Source organism: Apis cerana, linkage group LG15 (assembly GCF_029169275.1).
Source record: "Apis cerana isolate GH-2021 linkage group LG15, AcerK_1.0, whole genome shotgun sequence".
NCBI lineage: Eukaryota > Metazoa > Arthropoda > Insecta > Hymenoptera > Apidae > Apis > Apis cerana.
Genome location: NC_083866.1, coordinates 5,551,408 through 5,579,181, shown reverse-complemented (window position 1 = coordinate 5,579,181; position 27,774 = coordinate 5,551,408). Strand labels below are relative to the sequence as shown.

At 40.1% G+C, this 27,774-nt stretch overlaps 1 protein-coding gene across 3 annotated transcripts; it reads right to left on the bottom strand.

Annotated features, from left to right (window-relative positions):
* Positions 1 to 1,237: 1,237 nt before the first annotated feature.
* LOC107996352 (uncharacterized) lies at positions 1,238 to 21,511 on the bottom strand. Of its 3 annotated transcripts, none has more exons than XM_017054361.3 (4): positions 21,162 to 21,511; positions 9,048 to 9,177; positions 6,009 to 6,107; positions 1,238 to 1,507 (listed from the first exon to the last, which is right to left on the bottom strand). In XM_017054361.3, exons 1-4 carry the CDS (start codon positions 21,168 to 21,170, stop codon positions 1,482 to 1,484), a joined length of 264 nt encoding a protein of 87 aa, XP_016909850.1. In that variant the 5' UTR covers positions 21,171 to 21,511; the 3' UTR covers positions 1,238 to 1,481. The 3 variants fall into 3 exon arrangements, with proteins under 3 accessions (XP_016909850.1, XP_028521758.1, XP_016909848.1); XM_028665957.2 differs by having other exon boundaries at positions 20,896 to 21,509; XM_017054359.3 differs by lacking the exon at positions 21,162 to 21,511 and adding an exon at positions 20,476 to 20,756.
* Between the last annotated feature and the right edge of the window lie 6,263 nt (positions 21,512 to 27,774).

Sequence of the window (27,774 nt, the reverse complement as noted above, 5' to 3'; positions counted from 1 at the left end):
TCGAGTTACTGTTGCACGTAATTACGCTAACGAGATCGTCTTTGCGAATGGAACTCGATCATCAAAGGGTAATTACTCGGGAGTGGAGGAGGGGTTCAACGCGCCTCGTTATCGTTAGACGAGGAGGTTTCACTTCCAATCCGGGAGGGAGGGAGTCAGAGATCGGTGAAATTTCGCAACTATCGATCGTTCCCCTCTCCTCCAACAGTGGCTCGTAATAATTTCTTTAATTTGCATACGTATATAATCGGGGATAGTATGGCTCGCAGTTTTGTCGCGAGCAGGTTTTCATAAAATCAGATTGTTATCGATAGAAGTCTTGGCTGCTTTTTTTTCCTTCGCTAACTGTCATTTTCCGTTCAGTTGTTGCTCGTATCGGATATATTTTACGAATACATCGACGAATGCGTCGTCGATTAAAAAAAATATTGATACAAATAACCCGTCACCTCGATGCTCGAACAATCCCCGCAACAAATTCTCATTTTTATATCCCATTTTATATCCCAGGGTGTGTTCGATGTAAAAAAAATAAATTTTATTACATCATGAATATTTACAAGCCGCGGAGCGGCGATATTTCGTGGCGATCAAGCGTGACTCGCGGTCGAACCGGATCGTTCAGTGATCGATGAACGGGGACCGCGAACGGATCCGCCAATTTTCGTTCCGCCGTGCGTTTCGATTTCAAGTGCAGTCTCCGACTAAGCCACGCTGCTCGTCGGCCGCCGATCGATCGTGACGTAACGCAACGCAACGCGAACGAGACAGGCATGCGTGCAGCAGCGCGCACGCTTGAGAAATCACGTCGAATCGTGGAAACACCTCTCGATCGTGTATCAAGATTGATAGGATAGGGGATTCGTTGGAGGGAGGTTAGTTGTAGTATTCACAACTTGTCTTTTAATGGGCCACGATGAACGCGTGTCGATGCTCTCGTGTGCGATTTCTAATCCGACGTTTCGTTCATGCGCGGAGAATTTATAATCTGATCCGGCCGGTTGTAAATGTTGAAGCGTAAAATACTTATATAATATTTCTTAATAGGCCTTTCATCAACCGATGGTTTTAGTTAAACGTGGTATAATTAAATCTATCTTATTGGATAGATTCGCTCTTGGACGGAAAAGTTGGTAGATCGATGTGTTTTTCTTTCTTTTTTTTATTTAAAGCGCAATGAAAGTTGTCGATCGAGAGAGGTTCCATCGTGCGAGGTGCTGTATCGAGACACTAGTCGTAGAAAACAATTAACAATGTATTGATTCGATATAATGATTCTTTATACAGATACAAAGATGCTCCTGGGTGGTGTTGAAACATCCAGGCACTGTGGAGATACAAGGACGGAGTTCGTGGTTCCTAGATAGTTCCTTTCCTCGGTTTTCCCATATTCTTGAGGACTCTCTACCGTGGTACAGCTTCCCCATCGATGACGCGGCACTCGCAACCTTCTCAATATCCCGCTAATCCTTCGTTCACGGTTAATAGTAAAAGAACCTATAGAAAGCTGCAACAAAATATAAGAAGAAAAAAAGTTCGCTTCCTCTTCCCAACTTTGATCAATTTACTCGTCCAAATAAAAAACGCATTTCCTCCCGAAAATAAAATCCACCCAAATTTCTCGAGGCGTTAAATTTCACCCTCAACGCGTTCGCACGAAAGCGAACGACCCTCGACCCTGTCAAACTTTCGCGGACGCGGGCACAGGATCTCGAAACGTTCCGAACTTCCTTCTCCGTCCTTCCCCTTCGATCCTTCTTCGTCTGAGAAGAGAAGACGAAGGGCACGAGATCGCGCGCAATAATTCGCCAAGAATCGCGCGGCAAAGCTCCTCGAGTAATCGCCGGGACACCTGACCGTCGGTAATGAGAAGTCAGGCACGGGACCGCTTCAAAGCTTGCTAATTACAGGACCCTCGTCACCCGGCCACCCTTCCACCTCATCTCCACCACGTCCGATATCCTCTCCCCCTTTGACTGTTAAGTGCTCGCTTTTCTGCCCGTTGCCTCCGACACTGGCCGACCACGGCGCTGACAATAAAGTTAACCAACAGGGAGAAGGCAATGGGATCCATTAGGCGGTCCGAGGGGCGCCTAGCGTGGCTATGCGTAAATTTAACCCTTCCGCCCTCGCCATGGAATTCGAGAGAGTGTATGGAGGGAGGTTTCTTTGAACGATTTTTTGCACTCTCCTTTTTTTCTTTTTCTTTTCGATTTCTATCGATTTCGCTTCCCGTGCCCGATTTTACCGACGAAAATTCGGTCACATCGAATCGAGAATTCGTCTCGAAATGGATCCTGACGAGAGCGCAACAACGACAGAAGAATATAAACCGAAGGTGAAATCGGAGAGGTGCGTGGTTCAAGTTTAACGATCACTCTGCTACTAGTTAGGAACACGTGCGGCTAAGTGTCTTATTTCCTTTCCCTCCCGGACCAACACCATCAATCGTCGATCATAGACATTCAGAGACGATCACTGGCTTTCACTGGCACCCGCTCGTTCGCGAGAACTGTATCATTAACACCTAAATCGTTCCTCCACGGAACGCTATCGAGGAGGATTTGTCCCCGATTTCTACCCCGTAATTACGCCCCTTTCCTCGCAATTATTTCGCAAACGAGGAGAGGGAGAGGCAGGCTCGATAACGCGCAGACAACGTCGAAACGGACCATCCTCGTATTTATTAAACGAGCCACCTTGGCGAAGAAAAACGGGTCTGATCCTTCCGCGTTTCGGTTCAATTAAATCACGCTTTTCACGCGGTTATCTGGCCGCGAGTTAATCTCTCGAGCCATCTCGCGAGCAACTTTTAACGCGTTTTCCCCTTGCCCTTAGACGCGGCAGAACGTTAATCACCGCCAGTTTCGCAGATTTATCCGCTCCATCGCGATCGTTTACAGGCATTAATGAACAAAAGATATACAGTGGCCATAACCGACGCTAGACAGCCCGTTGCGCTCAAGATTTATTTCTCCATCGAGTTCGAACCTTCTATCCGCTTATCTTGAGCCATTGTGAACAAAGTTCCGTTCCATTGTCTGGATAGATTGGAAGGTACGGGACAATCGAAAACCGATTGAACGTTTATGGAATATTATTTCTCTGAATCTTCTATGATTCTTGGAAACCGGTTGCTACAAACGCATATTTTTTTTTTTTTCGGTAAACTTTCATCGATTCTTTTGTCCCGAGGTTACACGCGCGCTAATATATGCATATATGTTCGTTTTACACGTGGAGGGAAATGTGAGCGGTTTTATTTTTCTATTATAATCGTTTTGTAACGAAAAATCGATACTGAAATCAACGACTCGTTACTAAAATCTAGAAGCTCCGAGGAAAATGGTTTATTTTCTCTTTCCAGTACACAAATCTCAAATCAGACGCGTGACGTTAGACTTTGAAAATTTAGAATCTTCTCCGACAATTCTGATGACGACTGTAATCGATACTCTCGTCCAGAGGCCATGACATGGATGCCGATTAAAGGTTAGGAACGAAAGAATTGAGAAAAAGCAAGTATTTGCAATAATAATTAAATTCCAGGCAGAGGCAAGGTGTGGAAGTTTCTCCAACGACCTCATTTAACTATTCGATTAAGCGCTCATAATGACAGCGTATGCAACGATTCGTGCAACTCTGCGCATGGATCCAACTTTCGTCTCAATTGGTGTTTGTGAAATTACGCCCGTTAAAAATTCACGATCGTTCGAATAACGCCGCGTTGCCGATTGCACGAAATCATATTACGAGGGCCTCGTTAAGAGAACGATACGAATTACGAGTCAGTTTTATTTGCAACGGTGATCCGCGATAAAGAAGTAACGACGAGTCCCTAACGATGCCTAATTGCGCTTGTTAACGATTATAAATCTCGCAATTGCCTTCGTTACGCGATTGGTTAGTAATGTTTTCAGGGTTACGCTCGGCTATTGAAAAACGTAAATTGAATTTCGTGGAACGAAATTATTCCTCCTCTCGATTATGTACAAAACTTTTGAGCAAGTTTCTTTTTTTATTATTATTATTTCTATCGTATTTAAAGAAACAGCAACAGCCTCGAAATTTATCTTGAACCATTCCATCTTACTACGAAGGATTTTCTTAATTTTCTTTTTTCTTCTTTTTCGTCAAGATCCACTGTCAATTTCACATATAGCGAAGTTTTATATGTATCTTTATATGTATGAAGAAGAAATCATTATTTTCTCGACGCGTAACGAAATAATATTTCCCCTTGATTAGAAAATATTATTAGAAAATATTACGTTAAATAGCTTTACAGTTCCACGAAGAAGAATTTTTTTATCTTACTACGAGAAAAAAATAAACCACGAACTTGGCCATGAACGGATCATTGATCCCAGCGGCAGAGATACATAAGATTTTCGTGTCGCCAAAAACGACGATATTGTCGTCCACGATCCAAGTGACCTCGTAACACCTGTTACGCTTCGCGAAGTAGCTCAGCCGAGGTTACGTGTAAACGAGTTTAAGTCACGAGGCCAACGAAATCACTTTCACTGACCCCTCTAAATGGATCCCAAGGTTGCCTCTTCTTCGGGGAAACCGGTATTCCTCTTTCTCTCTCTTTCTCTTCCTCTCTATCGAACGAGGAGAGGAATGCCGCCATTGAATTCGATAATGAAAGACGAGGAAGAATTTTTATTCCCAACTTTTGCTGCGAGAATCAGCCAGAGAGAAAGATCCATCGTAATCCATCCGGGAAGAGAAAGCTCTCGATGCCTCCATTTATACGTGGATTATACGCGCGATGTGATTTATGCGAGGATCGAATAGATTTTTCACGAGAATATCGCGCTGTCAGCTTTCAAGGTTGGAGGATTTCAAGGGTGGAGGTTTCTTGTTTGTTTTCCAGATTTTTCGATTCTCGAAAGGGAAAGTTGGCCTTCTTTTTTCCAAAATAAAAATGGTGGTAAGTTAAATGGTTTAACATTTGTGCATCTCTATACCTTTTGCGTGGAATCGTGTTAGTGGAATTGTTAACACACATTCGTGAATTGAGCAAGTGGTAATTAGCCAGTATAGATAACACGAATCGTATTAGCGTGTCACTACGTGGAACTACGTGAAATTAGTCTTGGAAGAGGTGTTCATTCTTATATTTACAAGTTTCGTACGAGTCGAGAGAATAGAATTAAAGGTTGCACTGCACGACATCTTTCGTGACGTTGCGTGATATTTCACGTTTGACAGGAATCAAGGAGAAGGATCGTCGCTCTTGAGGAGTTCAGGATCACGATTTAAATGGAATGGCTTTTCATAAAAGCCATCCAACCGTATCGTTTCTTAATTCTTGAATCTAATTTCAGGATGGTCGTTCAGAATCATCTACGTCGATTGAAAAATATAATAAAGTTTCTAAAGTTTAAAATCAAAATGAAACATACGTCTCGTTACCTGTGTTACAAGTTGGAGGAATAATTTTTCGAATGAGCTGTGAATATTATTATAGAATGATCATGGGCTACGAATCATTATATAAATACAGCGAATAAATTTCAATGAATCGACACAATCGCTAATTACGGAATACCTTCCATGGGTACTTTTTAGTCACGATGATTCCTCGCAATTTAACCAAATGATTATTCGGGTAAAAATAATCAAAAAGCTGTAATGAAATTTGATCTCGGATGTGAGAATGATGGAAAGATGGCGTTCAAATTTTCGTCCCTCGGAGCAAGTGGTAAGTGAAGGAAGTCATGCGGATTAAAAACGTTGGAGCGAAGATAGGGAGAGGGTTGAGCGGTTCGACGTATCTGGCAACAAATAAATAGCGATTTATTCACACGTTAAGTGCACAAGGGGCGACGACAAGTGCTCGAGGGGTTAGTGTCATCCCCAAAGTGTTACTGCTCGCCGTGCCGTTGAGTCTTTGGTGGAGGTGTGAATTTTAGAGAGCAGATATTTGGCGCCACTTTCCGCTTCTCCACGGTTCAAGCATTTCCCATTTCTCCTCTCCTATCCTAAGGACGATTTACCTTGGTTGGGCGGCACGAATCCGTATCCGCTCGCGCCTACTATCACTCCACTGCTGTCCTCGTTATTTGGCGGAGGACCAGGAGGAAACAGTACCGGACCTGGAAGAAAAATCGTCCTCGTTAGAAATATGAAAGAAATTTTAAACAAAGAAATCGTGGGAGAGGAAGAGGAAGGAAAATTTTAATTTTGATCATTGTTCGATCAAATTTATATCTTCTCGATTACTTCTATCCGAGTAATTCACCTTTGGCAGTACCGGTTCGTATTAAACAAGATCGATTACTTTAAGGCACCAAGCCTTAAGCGTCATTCATCAATCTGACGGTTACGCCCCTTTTCTCGATTTCATTTCAATCAGAAACGACATCTCGACTCATTCTCCATTCCCGTGCAACGTTTATGAAAAATTATAAACACGGTTTAAACGAGCTCGTTAAACTGGGGCCGATTATTCAACATCGTGCCCTAGAAAGGCCATGAAATTCGATGAAGTTACACTACCGTATGTTCCTGAAATCCCCGATGATCTTCATAATCGCTATTACACGGCGATCTTATCAAAAGAATCGTTTTGAAATTACGAATTTTTCGCGTAATCCACTCTTCACGGTCGAAATTGAAAAATCACTAACTTGATTTGAGAGATACTTTTGAAAGTAACTTTTCTTATACGATACAATCGAATCTCTAGTCCAAAGATTTAGATTTTACAAACATTAGCTACTTTATTATTATATCACTTTAGTATTATTTTGAATATTTTGAAAAAGAAGCAAATAAAAATGATGAAAATATGTCTTCTGGATGCTCTGAGAAACAGGAAGAATATAATTCGATGTGTATGTGTAATAAAGTTCGAAGAAAGATAAAAAAATTAAGAAGAATTCCATCGTATTGTCATTTCGTACGTATGTTGGTCTAGTTTCGATCGATCGTTCGATCACGATCGTGAACACAAATATTCATCATCTTTTGCAATCGTTTCGTGCATCTTCTATGACCTTATTGGAATTTAAATTATAATAACCGATTGTATAAGGCAACCGCGTATAAACGGAGAGAATCCACATAATCGATCCTTCCCGTGCAATTCTATAAAGTGTTAATTTTATAAGCACCTCGTTATAAACAAGTTTTCAAGGAGATCCAGTGTAATCTACCTGAATCGGGAAGTGATTTGCAATCCGAACGACTATTAATCGATGCCACCGTGGAAATAGCGGTTTCCACTAATGCGTGCGAGGTGCAAACCTCACGCAACAAACTCGATCCTTATCGCATCGCGGCAAATTGTTACGAAACCATGAACGTGGCGCACACTTGAACACAATTGTTCCGGTTAATTAAGAAACGCGTACGACCTGATTGAGGTTATCATTAGACTTTCAATTTATCGCTAGACTTATCAGCTTAACGTCATCACGAGACCACTTCCCTTTTACTTCCACGAATTAAGATTATTTAATGTGGTTGGATTATTCTAAAAAAAATTTTCCTTCTCTTTTCTCTTATATCCAAAATGATCGAAGTATATTATTTATATATATATGATATAATATTTTAACAAAATTTTATATACCATATCTAATACAGAGCTTCGTTTTTCTTCTTCCATTATTCTTCTTTAACTTCAAATTTGTATTATCGTTTTATTCCATTTAAGAAATTGGTTTTTTTTTATCTAATCGATCCTTCTCGTTAATTTATTCAACGTGCAATTAATTTTCAATAAAAAAATTATTATTTATCATTGGATTCGATTTTTCGAAAAAAAAAAGGACGTGCGAAAATCATACGTGCGGAATGATCGAAAGAAACTTTAGAAGAACCTGATGTTATTACGGTTGGGAATGGAGAATGACGAAGAGTTTTGTGCAAAAAGATATTTCACTCGAGGAAAAATTATTATCTAACACGTTGACAAGAAATTGACCAGTCGGAACTCAAGTTGGCGGTATGTCAGCAACATTTTCCTGCCTCTATTTATTGTAGGTGAGTTTGAACTTGACACTCATTCCGTGCGTAAAACGCGCCGCCGCGTTCCACTCGATCGCAAGGATCGCGTATCCTGGTTACGGCGTGTGTCGAATTATACACGTGCAGACAAATGTCAAAGCTTCAACGTTAGAATAGGAAACGTTAGAATGGATGGGATACCTCGTTAGGGCAACAAATAGCGCCTGTCGTGTCGTCCATTAATCTTCGATTTCAAACTCGAAATGATGTGAAATTTCTAAAATTAATTGCACGAGTTTAAAATATTACGCGTGTTGATTTAAAAGTCCTTTGCATTTATCTATTAATTTATTATCAAAAAATTTTAATTTTCTTTTTTTTTTTTGATACGATATCAAATAAATTTGCATAATTTTGATGTATCAATAAAAATTTCGATCCGAAGTTTACACGATCATTTCTCTTTTTCGTTTCGAGAAATTACACAACCTTGGTAAAATAAACGCGAAATATCAATCGAACGAGTTCGAATTAAAATGATAAATGTGATTTAAAATTCATTTTACATTTATCCATCGACTTATTACTAAATAAAATTTTTTTATCTTTTACCGATGTAGATAATTATTAGTAGAAATCGACCGAGCAATCGTTGCAAATCCATTCAGAATTCATACGATCACTTTCCTTTTCCTCTGCGAATTACGTTAATCACATTCAATCGGTAAACGTTCTCTATCGGTATATATGGGTATAAATATATATAAAACCGTTCGATATCTATGAAATTATCGTTATTAGTTCCCCCTTCCGGCATCGATCGTAATTTCTGGGTTCGAACGAGAATCCGAGAATAATCTCATTTAGTAGGAGCGTCACGGTTCGTCAATAACTCGAGCGGAAATGGAATTAACCGCCAATTATTCGCGAATCCATATCTCACTCTCCAAGATTATTTCCGACAGGGTTTTAAGGGTCGAGAACTGGAATCGGAGAACTAGTGTTGGTCGAATCCAAGTTTATTGGGAATTGGTTCCGAGGATTTCGAGGATTTTGTGGGTTAAAAGGATCAGCATATTCACCTCTATTCGATCGTGGATCTCGCATTGCTACCGCTTGCCTAATATAAGGTCCGAATCCTGCGAACAGTTGACTGTAGTCCTGGGACGAAACCGCTGCCAGAACTGTGAAAACCAGTAGAATCAGAACTGTCTGAAATGGAAAGATTAATTTAATCTTTAGTAGTAATACGTATGATTTTTTTTATATTATAGAAAAAAAATAATAATAATAATAAATAATTATCAGCTTTCCCGCTGATCAAAATATCTTATTTAGAATTTCAAAATAGATTTCAAATTTCTAAATGGGATATCTTTTAAGGGAATATTTCGTTATTTACGTTCAAATCACAAATACGGTTGTCAAGATGAAATAAATTATCGATCCTGTCAATCGAGATATTATAATTTCCCTTCAAACGTCCGAATTACACGTTCCCTTATTGAATCTATCAACGATTTATTAGACACTTTCACCGTTTCCCAATCTCCGTGCAAAAACTTTCAAAAAAATTTATAAACATAAATAAAAAATGGCAATCCTCGAGCCTTTCAATTAGTTTTAATCGAGCCTCCTGAGACAATTCCGTGACGATTCCATTTTTAACTTGTGCAAAACCGGAAACGGCCCCATTAAATTCCGTTATATACAACGATAAATGGGAATTGAAAGCTTCGTTAGACGTTCGTTCTGAAAATACCTTCTAACCTCGATCCAATGATTGACGACCGATTCGAGTCACGGTACACACAATTTTCTCCAGGCCATGCGACAATTTTTACGAGCCTCTATCAGCTAACAATGCGATATAATTTATGGGCCGAATATAGTCATCGAATGAAATCACCACTCTCTGGTTTCAGATCCGTTTCAGAAGTCGTCCTGATCTCTTCTCAACCCATTTCTTGCCTCGACTTACTTAAACATTCGCCATTAAGCGAGAATCTCCGAAGCCCAAGTGTTACTTGATAAATTAACCACGATGAATTATGGAGAACGTTAAATCGCAACACGGAGTCACTTTGCCACGCGACTCTGATAAATTGCAGTCGTTCGATTTTTAATCGATTCGTTTGTTTGTTCGATGCGTCTTCGTATTTATGGAATTTTGAAATATGGAAAGGGACACCAGAAATAGATTGTGTCGAAAATTCACGGATCAAATTCAGTCGGAATTTATCTAAAATTTAAATCGTTAAATAATATAATAACTAAAAAGCTGATCGCCCATCGGCGAGCTCGACAAATATTTTTCTTATTTACGAATTAAAAGATAATTTCACGTTAAAAGAACCAACGATCCGCTCGTTTGACACGACAACGATTCACGTTGAAAGATTTAAAGACAAAGAACGAATTGCAAGGATTTATTAAATGTCATAAATGTCAAAAAGTCTTGGGAAATAAAGAATTGCATTTCGAATTGAGATACATTTCCCGTTACTTTTTCACCTCGGTAAAAAAGCAACTTGTTAATTGCAGCTCGCTTGTACCAAAGTTTCGACAGAACAGAGCATTGCGACAGATCCACCACCGATCTGTTTCCGCAAAAAGCGATAAATATTCCCAACTTATTATCAGCTCACGAGACATCGCGTGCTCCAAGGAACGTTTAAAAAGGTGCAGTGTCGTAAACGTGTCGTAAACTCCACGAACGAAAATTTCGTGTCTTGAATTCGCGGTTCGGTCGGGGAAACGATTCGAGGCGAGCGAAGAAAAGCCGGCGATTTATATCTTGTGACAACCGATCATCTCTTCCCGTCCGTTACACGATTCTTACGTAAAATCTGACGAAATCGTTATACACGGTCACTTCATCCGAGCTTGGGAACGCGTTTGCTTGAATAATCGCGCTAATAAATGACGATTGAACGAGCGGTTACGTTATTGCATGCATATTATATATCGGTTTTTCTGTATCGAAAGCAAGGTGAGCAACGCGCGACACGTCATCGCTTCGCGATTTATTTCTTCACGCTTGTCGCAATGTCAAGGCGATTAATTGCTGCCCCTATTACGTATAACTGATAATTGCGGAGATAATACAGCTCTATGGTAGGAGTGAAGAATTTTATGCGATGTATCAAGAATTCAACCGACATTGACTTATTAAGGTAATTGTTTACTTTCTTGTTCATTCGAGATTTCGGATAAAGTATTTCCGTATCTTTAAAATTCATGAACTATCGACTCGTTATTATAAAGTTCCGTATATATATATATATATGTGTGTGTGTGTGTGCGATTCTCTGATCGATATCTGGCGTCTTTAAAATTCATAAGCTATTTAAATCGTTGACTAGATCCACGCGTCTGGATCTAGAATGTTACGTTGATTTTCCAACGAGATATACGCGTCTCTATGACGATATCCCATTACGCCACACCGAGGTTTACTTGTCACAACTTTGAACGGGATTGATGGAGAGAGGGAAAGACAGATTAATGATAGAGTATCGCAGCCACCAGAGATCGACCCTTGATCGACATTGGTTCTAATTAGAGATCGGTGCCTGGACGAATAAATTTACGTAACTAGCGTAACGAAACTGGCTATCGAGAAATGTTTTTCGCGACCCTACAGCTATTTTCCTTGCAAAAATGCGAATAAAACGATATAACAGATATATCTATCCGCGATGAGTACAATTCGTATCGGTGTAATTGCGCGCAATAAACAACAACACTGGATCGTATAATAATTAAAATAGCTTCATCGTGGAACGAGACACGCAATAACTCGATAAAATTTATAATATAATTTACACGAGAGATTAACTTTTGCATGGAACGTTGAACGTTTAATTTTTCGACCGGAATTTCTGAGAAGCGTAACGATCTCGGAGGAAATCATTTCCAGTTTCCTTGAAACTGAACTAGACTCGAAACCAGAAAAGCAAGGTCGAGGTGAAGAGAATACAACATCGACGCAGGCCATAACTCGAGTTGGCGCTCAAACCGATTTTTGCGATACAAAGTTATTCGGCCAAACAAATTTGTCCTAGGAAACATTGGTTCGACATTCGCGCGTCCGGGAGAAGAGATTCGAGAACAATTCCGCCCGAGAAGCGCTCGTTGTAGAGGCACGAGGTCGCCCACAAACCACGGCACACATGTGCGTGCACCGTGACGATAGATATCAAACGCCGCTGTGATATCTGAACCAACGCGCGTCGATGATCACGAGGAGAACCGCGCACAAACACGCGGCTAATAAATGCCTAGTTGCGAAATAATCCTGAGCATATTGCATATTTGTCGGGGTGAAGCGGCGCACGAAATGTGGAAGGAAAGTAGAAACCGGAGAACGTGCGGTTCTCCACGCGTGGATTAATAATCAACACCTAATAAATCGAGTCGAGCAGTGAATATTTCAAACACTGTTACGTAATTAACCATTCGCTCACAATGAGATTTTTGCGTAAGGAGCCCAATAATATAATTTCTCTGATTAGTACGTTTTACGTTTAAACGGATCACTTATATAAGCCGTAATTTTAAAATTGTAAAATAGGAAAATAGGAATGATGAATTGAATATGAATATTACGAGCGATCGTTTCCGATATTTATCTTGAAATTTATTACGATTTTGTGTTGAACGATTTAAAAAACAAATCATTCATTCTTTTTCAGAATTAATTGTAGATCCGACCAGTGAAATTGGAAAATTTATTTATTCGAAAGTTTTTTTCTTTTTCAACGAGACGAGAATTTATGTTGAGCCTGTTTTCCACGCGTGAATGCGATAAATATTCTTCATAAATTAGAAGAATGGCGATTTAGTTTGTTTTAAAAAGCACTGTTTTTTTTTAAAAAGTATATAATTAATCATTCACGCGTGAAATTATATCCGTGCGGGTGCAGCTAACCTAATACAGCGTTCCGATTCTGTTCGAATATCACGCGACTCGAAAGGTTTTCGAGCAAACCGGAGCTCGAGAATTCGAACCTTGAGCGAGAGAGGCTAATTCCTCTCCTCCTCTTGAGTTTCAATGAAGTACCTTGGAAAGTATCGCAGCAAGTTGCACTCGTGAAGCCTGTAATTTCTTCGAGAAAGGAAAGTGTAGAGTAATACTATGGAGGTCAAGTACCTACAAAGACGAAATTATTATGAAAATATAAATGGAAATTATATTAATCATGGAAACGAAGTAATCGCGATTATTCATCTCTTCTACCACGAATCATCTTGATTAAGATCCAAGATTGAAGGTAAAGTTTCCATTTCTGTATAAGCTTCCCTTCATTCACTAATTTTGATTTGAATGATTCTATTCTCCGGCAATGTTACAACGTTTATACAAAGATTGCTATAATGTGAGGATGCATTGACATTCGCGATAATTAAAATTCTCGAGAGTTGTCCTCCGGAAACTACTTTTCATTAATTACGATAAAAGTGGAAGTTACTTTTACTTTCGACGCGGTGTCCACTCGCACAAGAAATGGGTTTAATGCTACGTTAAACTTGTTGGAGCAGGCAAAAATGACATCCGACGATTTCATACATTTAATTTTCCACCTTCGACGCTGCATAAAATAAACGTACAATCGCCGTAATCGATTAATGATTATACACGATCGACACGGTAAAATTACAAATTGCGATATCGAAGGTGAACTAATAAAGAATAATATACGCGGTATACGTACGTTTCTACGCATAGCTGCTTCCCTCTAATCCCTGCGAGCAACGCAGATTTATCGAATCACTGGATATTTCCAGGAAGAATTTCAGCCTCCTTTCCACCGAATGATCAATAAAATAGCAGGTCGGCCCGTTTCATTATTTTTTCCCTCTAATCTGCTCGAAACCGCCCGCGGACTGCAAAGTTTCGCCCGTTCTCCGCGATACTTTTCTTACGACACTCGTTCGTTCGGCGCGAGTCATCGGGAACAAAGCTAAAAGTAGCAAGCGCAATCTATGTTCCTGTGTTTGATCGATAACAAATATCGGTTGTAGATCTGTCCGAACGAATGGCGGAACTGTTGTAAAAGCTCGTATTTTCAACGATAAATATCAATATCGTGATTTACGACTCGATAGAAGTGATTGCGACCGACAAAAATCTCTGTGTATTATTCAAATTGATTCGAATCTGACAAGCCATCTTTTCGTAATATCCCTATTAACTTCAATATTTTTTTTCTTTTCTTAAATCTAATAAATCCATTACGTATTTCCCTTTAAACGATAAAAGAAAAACGTCAATTTTTACGAAAATATTCCAAAATAGCAATTTTAATTTCCTCCTAGGAATGGAACCTCGAAGCATCGTCAGAAAGTATAAATTAAATTTCGAATCGGTGCACGAGATTAAACGAGAGGAGAAGCGAAAGCATCGATGCTCTCGACGAGAGAGAAATCCAGTCTTCTCTTGTCAAAACAATGAATCTCTCGATCGTTACAAGCAAACAAAGTTTCATCGAGTTTCTCCGCGCGTCTATACGATGCATACGAGATGCATCTCGAGTACGTATAATACCTTTGAATCCATAGAGAATCCGCTAGGAGAAACGTTTGTGCTTCCGCGTTTAATATCCACCAGCATTCTTTTCGTCCATTTTTTCCCTTCCCTCCCTCTTTTCTTTTCGAACTGCCTTCGTTTTCGTCTGCCTGCGCGTAGTTACGCGGCGATGCTCGGCCAAGCATCCGGAGAAACAGGATGCGTGTGCGTTGCATAACGGAGAAAGACGTCTTTCGCCAACGAAAGTTTTCGACGAGTTTTCCATCGTTTCCAACGGTGCAATTACGTTTCAACTCGTTCTCCCGACAGCTCTAATAAAGAGAGGATCGTTGGGATGATCGCTTGGGGAAATATTCGCGTGAAATTGACTCGTTACGCCGTTGGGTTAATTAGGCGTGTCGAGGATGCTTGGATCCCGTTCGCGAAACATTTATGGATAAATTTCCCTTCCTTCTTTTCGTGAAATAAAATTTATACCGTCTTAATCGAGATATTTTTTTTTCATTTGCAATAATTCAAGTTAAATTCCATTGGAAATAGGGCATTGTCGATAATTTGCAAATGTTTCATTAATCTCTAATCGGACGTTCTCGTAAAGAAGCAAAAAGCCCGATTGTTGGCCGCGAACAAAGCACAGAAGTCGAATCACCGGTTCGTTTACACCGATATCTTTTGTCACAGAGGAATGCGAGTGTGCACACGCGACTTAGGATAGCTATTGTTACAACACGCCCACATCGTGCCCGTGCAAAACGTTATCTTCTCACTTTTACTTTTCTGTCACGCGGTGAACGACAGCGACCGTAAACCAACTTGTATTTTCTCGTAAATCCATTTTTTTCACTTCCAGGCATCAGTGAAACGATTATTAAAAGAGAAGCGGGTACGTGTAATTGCACAGTTTGCAGAGAAATTTCCCCACAAGCGTTTCTTAATTACCGAATGGAAACAAAGCATCTATTGTATCGCAATATTTAGAAAGGATATTCGACGTTAAAATATATATTACCATTTTTCAACCGAAAAATTGGATTTTTCCTTTTTATACGCGAAATATCCAATTTTTGCAATAAATCGAATGGAATTATTCACCGATCAAATTATTGAGGATCGAATTGATTCGCGATTTTCTATTGATTTTTTTTTTCTATTTTATATTGCGAGCCAAGTTACGACACCGTTTCGACATGGACGACGATACGTTCTTTTGCTCCGATGCTTGCTCAATATATCGCCTTACTTGCTTCAATTTTCAACAGATGCGTCGTATAATTTTTCCCATTTCGAATGAATCTCGTGCGTAAATTATGCGCGTAAAAGCGATGCGAATAATTATAAACTCGTCGTCGACAATTTTCACCGTAAAGGCATACAGCTTACACCGACGTTACAACACGAAAATTCATCAGCATAGTTTCGCGAGGCGAGAACACAAAAGAAATAGGAAACATCGCGTCGACTCGTTTCCTGCGAAACGTGAACCGAGAGTCCTTTCAGAAAGGGGAATTGTGCAACGTGCACGCGATAATCGAGGTCGACCGTTCAGAAAATTCGACGGAATGCGCTCCCCGAGTGCAAAACGACGTCATCCGGGAGAAACCTTCTACAGGAGGTGCTGTTATCCGTGGTTAATAGAAACACAATCGCGTTTCATTTGGAAATCCGCGTACAATATCCGCGTTATAATTTCGTAGAGCGTCGGATACGTGCGTTCGGGGGAGAGAAAGAGAGAGAGAGAGAGAATACAAAGGACCATTGTTATACTTCACAGCATTGAGATGTTCGACACAGCGCTGCCGAGAGATCCTGTGAAATGATGAAACGTGATTGCAATCACGGAATAGGTTCGAGATGATATATTCTTGACCTCGAACGATATTAATTATAAATTGTGTTCAACGGTTGTAACAGAATGGAAACCATGACCGTTTCATCGATATGTCCGTTAGATATCACGAATGTACGCGTTAACGTCGAATTCTTTTGTAAAATTCGAGTGAAAGCAATCGCGATTTCATACTTCGGTGTCGTGCAATCTTTTCAATCTTATCCCTGGCGATGGGCCAGTTATTTCGCGAAATGAGGGCCAAAGGTGTTGAAAAAGAGAACAGTATTCGCAATTAGAAAGTGGAACGACTGTAACGAACGAGTTTATATCCATTGAATTTCTATCGTGTGGTAGACCTTCTTTCGAAAAATTTCCCCGATAAGTATTCCAAATCCATTCTTTCGCTCGCGTCATTTTGGCATCATGGCAGCGCGCGTAACGTAATTCGCAACTTTCCCTTCCATGTTATCTCCTATCTTATTCCAGAGTTCAACTCGAGAATCGAGAGCCGAGTATCCAATATCCAGTTCTATTAGACCATGAATAATTAACTGGATCGGTGTTGCTACATCGCAGCAAAATTACCGTTATGTCACTCTCGAGACAACGCGTGAAAAGGGCGTGAACTAGTTGGCTGAGAACGAGGAAAGAAAGGGATACTTCCGATCGTGGCCACGGTTCAACGATCATCGAGGAAAAATAACATTTCTCCGTTAGAGTGGTGGAGCGGACCTTTCTCCAAACGCGAAAATCGTTCGCCTTTTGTTTTTCGAAAAATAATAATAATAATAATAATAAAAATCCATTCGTGAACAGATCTTTCTTCCCCTCCTTTCCAATCCGTTCCCCCGATCACTTTCGCCCTCCGGGAAATGTGTAAGCCGTGTAGCTGTGCAACTGTTCCTTCCTGATCCGAGATCAATGTTATTAATTCATCCGGAACAACCGATTACGAAGGTGTCTCGATCAAAGCTTCGAATCTATCTATGCTTCGTAGTTTCATGATTTATGGTTATCGAAAGTCTACTGGAGGAAGTGCGTGCCTCTCATCGAAAGGTCAATTCAGCGATTTATAAGCGTCCAGATATACCGTTATCGATAAGAAAAAAAGGACAACGATGACCAAGTCAATCACTCCGTCGTATGACCAATGAACCCAACCTGCGAAAGGTCAAATAATGTTACAAGTTTGAGAAATGATTTTGAGAAGACTGTAAAACTTTTTTTGAGTACAGGGACACGTATGTGAATACATTCGACGTTAATCTCGACTGTCGACGCGATTAACGTTTCTTTGGAGCAGCGTTTGTAAAACCTTTTTGTCACGCCCCGTAATAACGTAGTCGATTTCTCAATTTCTCCGCTTCAACGCGGTATATAAATAATATCACAAGCGATATAGAAATATTATCACGATCATTATCGGAAAAAAAATCGTATCCTCGCGGTTGTTTCCACGTCTAAAAAACGCTATCGTAATGGGCCTAAAATCGGCTCGAGATACCATAATTGGTACCAACCGACTGGCGTGTGTCGTTCACGCACTAGATCCTCCGAAACGAACGAAAATATTCGCGTATCTCGTTGCTTTGCAATTTCTCTGACCAGTTTCGTTATACTTATAGGATTTCTGGTATTGCTTCGAGAACCTTTTTAACTTCGATTCTCGTACAATTTCCAAACTTGAGGCTATATACAGAGACAATTATTAAGAAACGTTATATCTCGACGACGACTGAATAATTCATCGAATTTTTTGAAATCAGCTGATTTGGGATCATTACAGATATGCGTACAATTACAATTACTTAAGAGATAAAATAACGTGATTTTTCAATTTTTTACGTTAATATTTATTTGCCAATAAATTTTTCAGAACGAGTTCTTTGGGACACGTATCGTGTAACGCTTTGGAAAGTTTGAAGAAAAAAATTTTTACGATCGAATTTCAGAAACATCTTTTTCTCCTTCTTCGCGAGATTCAATAATTTTGCAGGATCTTCAAAAATTATTTCGCAACAGTGAATTGAATCTTAATCGCACAACTAAAATCGGTGTAAAATTGCTTTCGATTTGGAAATCGATTAATGACGTTTTTCGTGCGTGACTCGAATTTAATCCAAAAAAGTGCATAAAAGAAATTAAGCTGAGCCGTTTCCAGTCCTCGTTTCACAATGCTCGATTGAATTTTTACAACGAACAATTCCCGCGGCTGAAACGAATTACTCTCATTGTTCCGATCTGATCCAGAACTTTTTTTTTATCAATCTCCTCTATGGATATTATTCATTACATTATTCGTTACGCAATCACCCGTGCAATCTACGATTTAACCGCAAAATACAACCACCTTTCTTAATTTAATAACGTTCGATACTTCGAAAATATCGTTTCCTTCGTTCGTTCCAACGATATCACAGATATCACAGAATTTTAAGGGTCAATCACTTTGAATCCTTTTAATCCTTACGAGATGAGGCGCAAGAACGTCGTATTAAACCCTCGTCTTACGATTTAATCCAGAGATGTCGAATCGATCGGAGGCAGAATTTCTAAAGAGACAAGCAGTTTTTAAAATTGCATCAACGTTTTCCAATTTTACACCATTTTCACTATTTTATACCGGATTAGAAGATTACGACGATGAAATTAAAAGAGCGCGAAAAAAATACGTAGGAAGCCAACGAAAGAAGAACTTAAAAAAGAAGAATTTAGATTGAGAAACGATAAAGTTTGATCGTAGTCAAGACACCTGTCGAAGATTATTACGAAAATTTTTATTATACACGAAAAGTGTGAGATACGTTACAAAATAGAAAGTGTAAGCGAGTGAAATAGTGTAAACTTTACGGCACGTTAAAATTTCCATTAAACTTCTGTCGATGAAATGATCAATCAAGTAGGATAATCATCCCGACAGACAGGTTGCCGCTAATGATATACTTGCGTTGCGCAATGGGTTAAGAGACGAAGCAGACGCCAGTCGAATGGCAAACGTTACAACTTGCCCCGGGCAAGGACATGGACCTGTCTCGCCACCGGCTAGATCCAGTGAATGAATCCGAGTCGAGTTTACGGATATCCTCCGTCCGTTCAACTTCCTTCCATTCCTTCCTCCGCGTGTCTATCACCGTTTCACACCAGAGATTAACCGACCTAATCTATTGATCTGAGATCACTTTCTCCTCGAAAAGAAGTGTGACGAAAGCGATAACGAGGAAGAAGAACCTTCGTTAAAAGAAAGTACGACAGAGAAATAAGGGAAGGAGAACGAAACTTTCGAATTAAATCATAGATCTGCCTTCGTAGCGGTTAACTTAGGAACGAAAAGTGTTATAATAATAGAAATAAATAGAAATAGGAGAATGAGGAAGAGATCGTTTCGAAAATGATATCGAGAATGATAGCAAGAGAGACGAAGTTTCGAACAATTCACCACCTACTTTTCCAATAATTGGAACGTTTGGAATGTATCGAGGATAGGGAACCAACTTCTTCTGGAAATAAATTTAATATTTTATCAGCAATTATAATAGAAATTACGGAAGAATAAAAGTATTATAAATATTATAAAGTTGAGATATTTGCAATTAAAAGGATCTTAAAAACTAAGATTTCTTTCGGATGTTATAATCATATAGATGAGAATGTTGATAATCGAGCTAGCTCTATATAATACGATTGCAAGCATAGATTCGCAAGGCACGGTTCCAGAAAGGAGGATGTAGAAAGTTAAGTCGGAATACTCGATGTTCATGCTTTACGTGATCGTGACGAGGATGATGCTACAGTGCGGCCTCTCTCTTTCTCTCCCTAGATCTCTATCGCGAGTTAGATACACGAGACGATAACACACTTTTATCGAACAATTAAAAAAATTGATGGTTCGAGGCGAAAACACGAGTTTCACGCGGTTAATAATTTTGAGATCGACAATCGTAGAAAGCGCGCGCGTGAAAGGCTCCTAAAGATGCCGAGTGATTGTAGCCGGCTAACGAAAAATCTCGAAGCGAAAACAGATAATCGAGTTAATCGAGAATTTGGATTATCGATTTGAAAATTTACGAAAAGTTCGAGTCGATCGTCCAAAGAAATGAATATAACAACTTGCAATTCCAATTCGAACGATCCGATTAATATCTATTCTCACTTGGAACAGTGTCATCCTGCGTGTACCCCTCGATCCTCGATCCGACTACCGTGCTCGATGATATCCAGTCAAACACCTCATTTCCCCGCCAGGGAACTGCGAGGGGAACGAATCACGCTCACGTCTCTCGATGTAACAAGTCATGTGCCGAACCGAGCACACACCACCGAGACTTCTTCTCCGCCCGACCGAGACCGAGAGACGATCGATCCAACGAGCCACAGGGAGCCCGCCAACTTACTTCGCTATATAAAAGCGCGCGATCTAGTCCCGCGAAAGTCTCCCCCACCGATACCACCGCCCCTCCAATTAATCGCACGCGGACCCAACACCGAGCAAAACTTCCCTTTCCATTCGCACGGATCTCTTCCCGTGCACAGGGTGTTTTCTTAATTTTTTTTTTTTTTATTCGACGAATACCTCTTTGATGAAGGAAAAAATTGTATGCAACGATACAATTCTTGACGACGATATTTCCTCTTTCGCTCCGACTTTCTCGAATCTTCTTTTCTTTTCCGAGATCGAATCGTGTCGTCCAGAAATGAAAAAAATACGTAACATTTTTCTCTTACTTTCACTCGTGGCTCCAACAGTTCGTACAAGAAAGTGTAAAACGCTCGTGTGTATTTCTCTCCCCTCCCCCCGTATCGTCACACCTGTTCACACAGATACCAATTATTACTTACGATCCTCATGATCCGACGTTTAAAACGATCCGACGAAAGAATCCAAGCGGTTCAACCGCGCGATAGACAGTTCTCTTGAAACCCGCGCGGTGAGGAGAACTAATAAAGCAGCTGCGAGTTAAGCAGCTCGTGGCAGCTGTGTAGACACGATGATGCGTGTTCGCCAGGTCCCTCCGCCACGTTCTCGTTACACCGTTGGCTGAACAACAGGTATGTCTCTCCCTCCTATCTGTCGTAAGCTCTGCTGAACTCGCGGGCCTAGGCAGAGGAAACGGTGGCGATAAAAGGTGGATCGTAGGTGTATACCGCGCGCTTGCCGTACCGGCAACGTTTGACGCGAGGTGGGGAGTGTTCCTGAGACTTATATGTCGCCGCTGGAGGCCACCGTTCCTCTTGATCCATGCCCCCTCTGGACCCAACCCCCTCTGGACGGGCCCTTGACGATGGTCAAGGTGACCCGTGCCTCGAGGGGACCGATCGCTTCGGGGAAATCGCCTCCTCCACCATATGCGAGATTATTCGTCGCTTCTCGCCGTTATCTCTTCCCATCGATCGTGAGAGATCGCCAAGAAACCGTCTCTTTCGATTTCTCGTTTCCGAGTTTCGAGCAGTCAAGTCGTTTGACTGCAAGACCGTTTTATTGCCGTTCTACGCTTTTACTTCGTTGTCGAATTTTATTATCGAAACGTCGTCAACATTTTGAATAACGCGTGGGCTTTGACGACGATTTAACGTAGAAACAACTACTACCGTTCTATACACTCGTTTTACGTTCCAATTTTGGAATACTGTTGGAAAATTATCGAAACGAAAAAGTAAGTTCGAATGTTGATTGAACGCAGAAGGGAAATCGTTCTTAAAATATCTCTTGAAAACTGCATTTTCACTCAAATCTCATCCATCAAATCTCCATCGATTTAACCGCGGGACGCTAAGCTAGGACGGAGAAAAAAAAACCAGAATACTCGAGGGCACGCGATTTCCATTGCAAAATCGAATTACCGTTGATTACCCATCCCATCTTAATTAAGGCATCGAGCCGAGACATATCCCGATGACGATTCCGCACGATTACAACGTGTAGCGATCGGAATCCGGATTCGAGTGCGGACTTAATGACGTCAAGCACGGTTGCAAAGAGCTGCACGATCGCGTTTAAGCCGTGATCTTATCGCGACTAACGTCACCCTGGCCAAAATTAATACGCGAGCAAAAACTCTTCGTTCTTCGATGCCATTTTCTCGGTCTAGACGGGTCGATTTATCGCGACGTCTTCTTCAACGCGGTTCGTCACGTTGAAAAAAAAAAAGCCAGAGATTCGCGCTGACGCGACGATCCTCGTGATAAAAGTGAAGAATAGAGACCTCTTGAATGGGAAATCTGTCTTTTCTTTTCTTCTCTCCATCGTCTGGGATTTGAGAGAATATTCAGAGCAAAAAAGAAAAAAAAAAAAGAAGAAAAAAAATCGTATTTTGGTACGATGTCTGAAGAGACACTGTCCCATTGTGGAGAAGAATCTTTCGTACTTTGTAAAATAAACGATGAGACGAATGAAGAAGTGTATCGCTCTAGAAATTAGTTCGATGCTTTTTCGAAATAAAATTATTATTCATTTAAAGAGTATCGTATTCTTTAAGATATTCGTCATTATTGAGACAATTTTTGAGAAAACTTTTGAAAAAATATGATGGTTCTAAGTTAAATCATTTATATTTCCTCGAATATCTTCCAATTTCTGAAAGTGTATACCCTATGAATATAATGTCGAAACAATTCGAATGGACGACGATCAAGTAAATTCAAGAATAGAGAATAATAACGTAGAAGAATATCTTAATCCAAACGATACTTTCTTAAACTTATTAATTCTTAAACTTTTAATCATCCAATATTAATATCGATTATACTATTCCACTTATATTTCACCAAATGTCATCGAACGTTTGAGATCGTTCGATTTACAAATGATACGATGTAAAATTTCTAAGCTTAAAAATCTTTTCTCGATTTGCACTTAAAAAGATATTTAAATACAAACAAATGCAATTTCGTTTCGCAATTTTCGTACGAAGCGAAAGATCATCGTCCGAGATTCTTCAGTATCTCGAATTACCACAGGTTTTATCAAACAAACGAGCAAGAAGGAGGCAATTAGTCTCGAGAATCTCATCGAGCTCGCCAACAAGTTCCCAAGAAGTTCGCAATAATTTCCGGCGATAAATCTCGGGCGGGGAATAAATCGGTGTCATCCGTGGCCGATTATCGCGGGATTCCGTACGTAAGAAGCCATTTCGCTTCTTTCTCGCGTGTAACGACTTCGAGGCCGAGCGCTCTGCGTCTCCGCGTGGAAATTCAATAGTGGATTCAAGGGAATACGATTCCCTCCTTTTTTTTCCTTTTTCTCATCGAGGCCGAATTTGAGGATCGATCCTCGTCCTTTCATGCCTCGCAGCAACTTCAGGAAGGAATTGTCTCTTCGTGAAAGCAGGATTGAAATGGAACAAGGTTCCTGTTCCATTCGATTACATTACGATTTACCGATATTGAAAAAAAATAACTATCCATAATGATCCGATTAAAGCAAGATTGCTGTTATTATATCGCTGTTATTATATAAGTACTGATTAACTGCAGTTGCGAGTAGCAAGGATACCTTAACAAGATTTATCTTATCGTAAAAATTATCTCTTTATCTAAATTTCTATGATTTGTGTGTTCTACGATTCGTTATTAAAAGAGGAATGAATTTTTTTTTTTATTATTTCGTTACGATCGAGGCAATTCTTTAATTTCGAACAAATTTTTCCTTCTTAACTATCAATTATTATTAATTTTGTTTGGTATCTATACGTACGGTTTGCTATTTGAAAAATTTGATAATAGATGATTTAAAAGGATAAATGATTTAGTATATTAAATACCAATTAAAACTAGCTTATTTAGCATTAGATTAAATTTTTTTGCCAATCACGTTAAGGAAGTATAAATTACAATAGAATAATCACTTTGAAATATTTGAATTACGATGCGAGTAATCACGCGTAATTATGGGTAATTAGAATGCTCTTATGATTCTTGCAATAATATAAGAAATTATATAAGTCAATTCTTAGAAGAGTGATTTTATCATTCAAAAATCTAAGTCTCGTTCGTCGCCCATATTCCGGCTAAAATTCCAACAAGGGTTGATAAACGAACGTACTACGTGCCGCAGATCGCGTGGATGGTTTCTTGACCTTCGTCAAAAATGGAATTGCCGACCTTAACCCGATAATTAGATTGCAACTTTCAGCTGCAAGGAAATGACCAGTGCTTTCCAACATCATGGGCACTGTTAATCCTTGAATGATCGCGATATCTCCTAAAAATCGATCCACCTATCGAGGTCAAATCACACCGAGCGAAGCATATCGTTCCATCATTTACGATCAAAAATTCTCGCTCAAAATTCTTCTTTTTAATTTCCAACGACACTCGTTTCACGATCAAACGATTCGAGAGAAAAGTACAGCTCTCGAGGCGACCAATCTTGCAGAAGATCGAAAAAAGAATTCTCCTTTGCGATAATTATTTTGTAATTGCGAGTATGTATTTCTTCGAAAATGTAATCTTGCGGACGAGTTCGAAAGAAACATGTTTATTCTTATATACGTTCGAGGAATCTAGATCGAGGAATCACGCCTGTATTTTAATCTTTGAAACCTGTTCTTGGTAATTTACACGCATACCGTTCGCTCGCTCTTTCCACGATCCACTGCGTCCCCTCCCCATCTGCATACAAATTTGTAAAACTTGTTTTCGATTAAGTGGCCAAAGATGCAAACGATCGTTTTTTTGCCTCGTTAATCAATCGCCTCGAAATGAAATAAATTATTTAATCGCGACGTTGTTCTCGCGTTTCAAGATTTTTACCCTCCAACCCTTTCATTACTCTCAATCAATATTATCACTCTCCGTTTGTCAGCGTTCGGAAAGAATGCATCCGAAGAGAAATTACCGTTCTCAACTTGATCGAGTTATTTTGATTATACAGTTATTATATATATATAACGTGTAATATCGCGCAAAATTGAAAGTCGATTGTGGAAGAAATTACTCGTGACCGTTTCACACTGCGCGACCTTTTCCACGAAACACGTGCCACTTATCGGAAACGTGTAATCAAAACTGTATTACGTGACTCATTGTATAATATAAAGCGGTACGATTACGTTATTTTTCGTTGATACGCGACGTGAGCATTGTTGTTCGGTTTGGGCCTTGATGGACCTGAATAGCTACCGTCCTTCGTTACATTTTCAATAATCGTCTCGTTTATTAAACCGAGAGAACGGAAATATACCGGGAACAAGAGAGAGCGAGCAAGAGGGAGAGGGGGAAAAGAAGAAGAAAAAATGAGGGAAACGAAGGCCAAAGTGGAGGAACGACGATGGATCGTGCAATTAGCGGAGAGATATATCGTCGTAAAATTGGAAAATTAATTGTCCAGTCGCTAAAGATTCTTATGAAAGTCTAACGAGGGTTTAGTCATTGGATTAGCGAGAAAAATCAACCGGTACAGTGCAGATGTTACGACTCTTCGTGGCCTTAATTAAATGCCCTGTCGATCCTCGATTCGCGCGTGCCACACGACACGTTCCTATCGATGATCGAATCATCGCGATGGGTTCGCGAAGAAATCATACATTGATTGGAAAATTTTGTCATTGGAGGGAAAAGTAACTTGTTTTGTAATCAACTGGTTATAATCGAGCGACTTGCGTGACTATGTTTTAATTCAAAAAAAAAAAAAAGAAAGAAAAGAAAATTGAAGCGAAGTTTACTGTTGATGATTGAGAAATGTGTTGGAATAGCATAACGTGGAATCGACAAATCGGACTTTACATTTCTTCCATTAAGATTTCTTGTATATACTTGATATACAAGGTCTTATATAATTAACCTTTCTGTTGAGCAATCGAGAGGTATTCTATTTATATTCTGTTCTATTTATATTCAACTTTTACTTATCGCAACAGATCGAAAGGTTTGATCGCGGTTCAAAATGATATCGAAGGAACGGATGTTTAAACGGTAGTTGTCCTCGACTGATTCACGTTGGAACACGCTATCATTGACTAAATGTTTTTTCCTACGGATTAAATCATCATCGATCGAAGTGGTATCGATTATCGGATAATTACGATTAATTGGATCAAGACCTCCACGAAAGAAACATCATTTGCGTGTTTGGTCGAACACGGAACAATTCTGAATAAAGTTTTCCAGGCCGCGTAGAAGGCGAACACCTTGCATTCTGATTTCGTACGAAGCAGCAAGGTGCTCCATTTGTCGCCGAGTCCTTTATCCAACTCTTCCAACGATTTCAAACGATCCGATTAACTGTGCCCGATTCATTGAAAATCGAGCCACGTCGCGCGTATCGTTAAGCGCTTCCAAGTTCTCGTTAAATCGAACATTCCCTTTCCAACTTCTCGTCCTTCTCTTTCCAACGGTGAAAGAGAAAAAACGAATCCACCTTCTTTTAATTCGATTTAAAATCAATTTGTTTCCAACGAGTTCGAATATTCGCTGAATGAGTGGCGAGTCCAAAGACGGACGAAATCGGATCGAGCTTAAGGGGATCGAAATCGCGATCGGCCGTGAACCACCGCCTCTTGATCCTTGATACGTCAGATTCGTCTCGGTTTAATTTATAGAAAGGTCCGCTCGTGGTTCCGGAACAGTGCAACAGTCACGTTCCACGACCCGTATACGAATAAACGTTTTGTACCAGTTACGAATCGCACGATAAATCAGAAACACCTCAGCATTTGCGTAGACGGAAATCCCGTAGACTTGGACATCGTTCGAATAAAGAATATTCGAAAAATCTTGGAATCTTTCGCATCTCTCGCGCTATAATAAAAAAACAAATTATTATACCGTCTTATGTTCGCGTTAGGTCGTTTCAAAATGGCCAAGTCTGGAAAGGACTATTTATCTCGCGATACGTAACGCGTGCGTGTTTATTCGGATCAAGGCGCGATATCGGATTCGCAAAATTTGCCGAGTTCTCGAGCAAATTGCAGCCGGAAACGGCCGTTTTCGTGGGCTTCCGTTGTAGACGAATTCAGCTCATGGACATTCGATGCGCGTGACGCAGCGAGTAAATTGCCGGTTTGTTACTCGGAAGGCGGTGCAGCCCACCGAAGACGCAATTAGCAATTACGAATGCACCTTTTATGAGGCCGCCTCGTTGCCTTCGCGTCAACTTGCTCGTTAGCTCCATTTTCCATCTCCCTCGTACACCTCCTCCGGGGAAGCTTTCGGTCTCTTTAACCCTGAGCATCGACTTTTTTCTTTTTTTTTTTTTTTTCGTCACCTACGGTAATTTTACGGCATCGGGTGAGACCTCGGGAGAAATATCCCTCTCTTTCGAAACGAGGAAACTTTGAGAGGCGAATTGTCGAAAAAAATAATAATCCATCACAAAAGTCAAGGATTGATGGGATTCGATATTAGATTCACCACAGGGTCATATCTGGGTCATTTCGAGGGTCCCCATACCGTCACACCTGATGGAATTTTATTACATTGGATCGGAGAGTTTGAACACGAGGAACATTTTCGA

Coding starts and splice junctions, on each gene's coding strand:
- LOC107996352 (XM_028665957.2), bottom strand. CDS start 21,036: ATGTTACGTATTTTTTTCATTTCTGGACGACACGATTCGATCTCGGAA. Junction 6,108..9,047: donor AGATCCACGATCGAATAGAG/GTGAATATGCTG, acceptor TTTTTCTTCCAG/GTCCGGTACTGTTTCCTCCT. Junction 1,508..6,008: donor ATTCGTGCCGCCCAACCAAG/GTAAATCGTCCT, acceptor ATTTTGTTGCAG/CTTTCTATAGGTTCTTTTAC.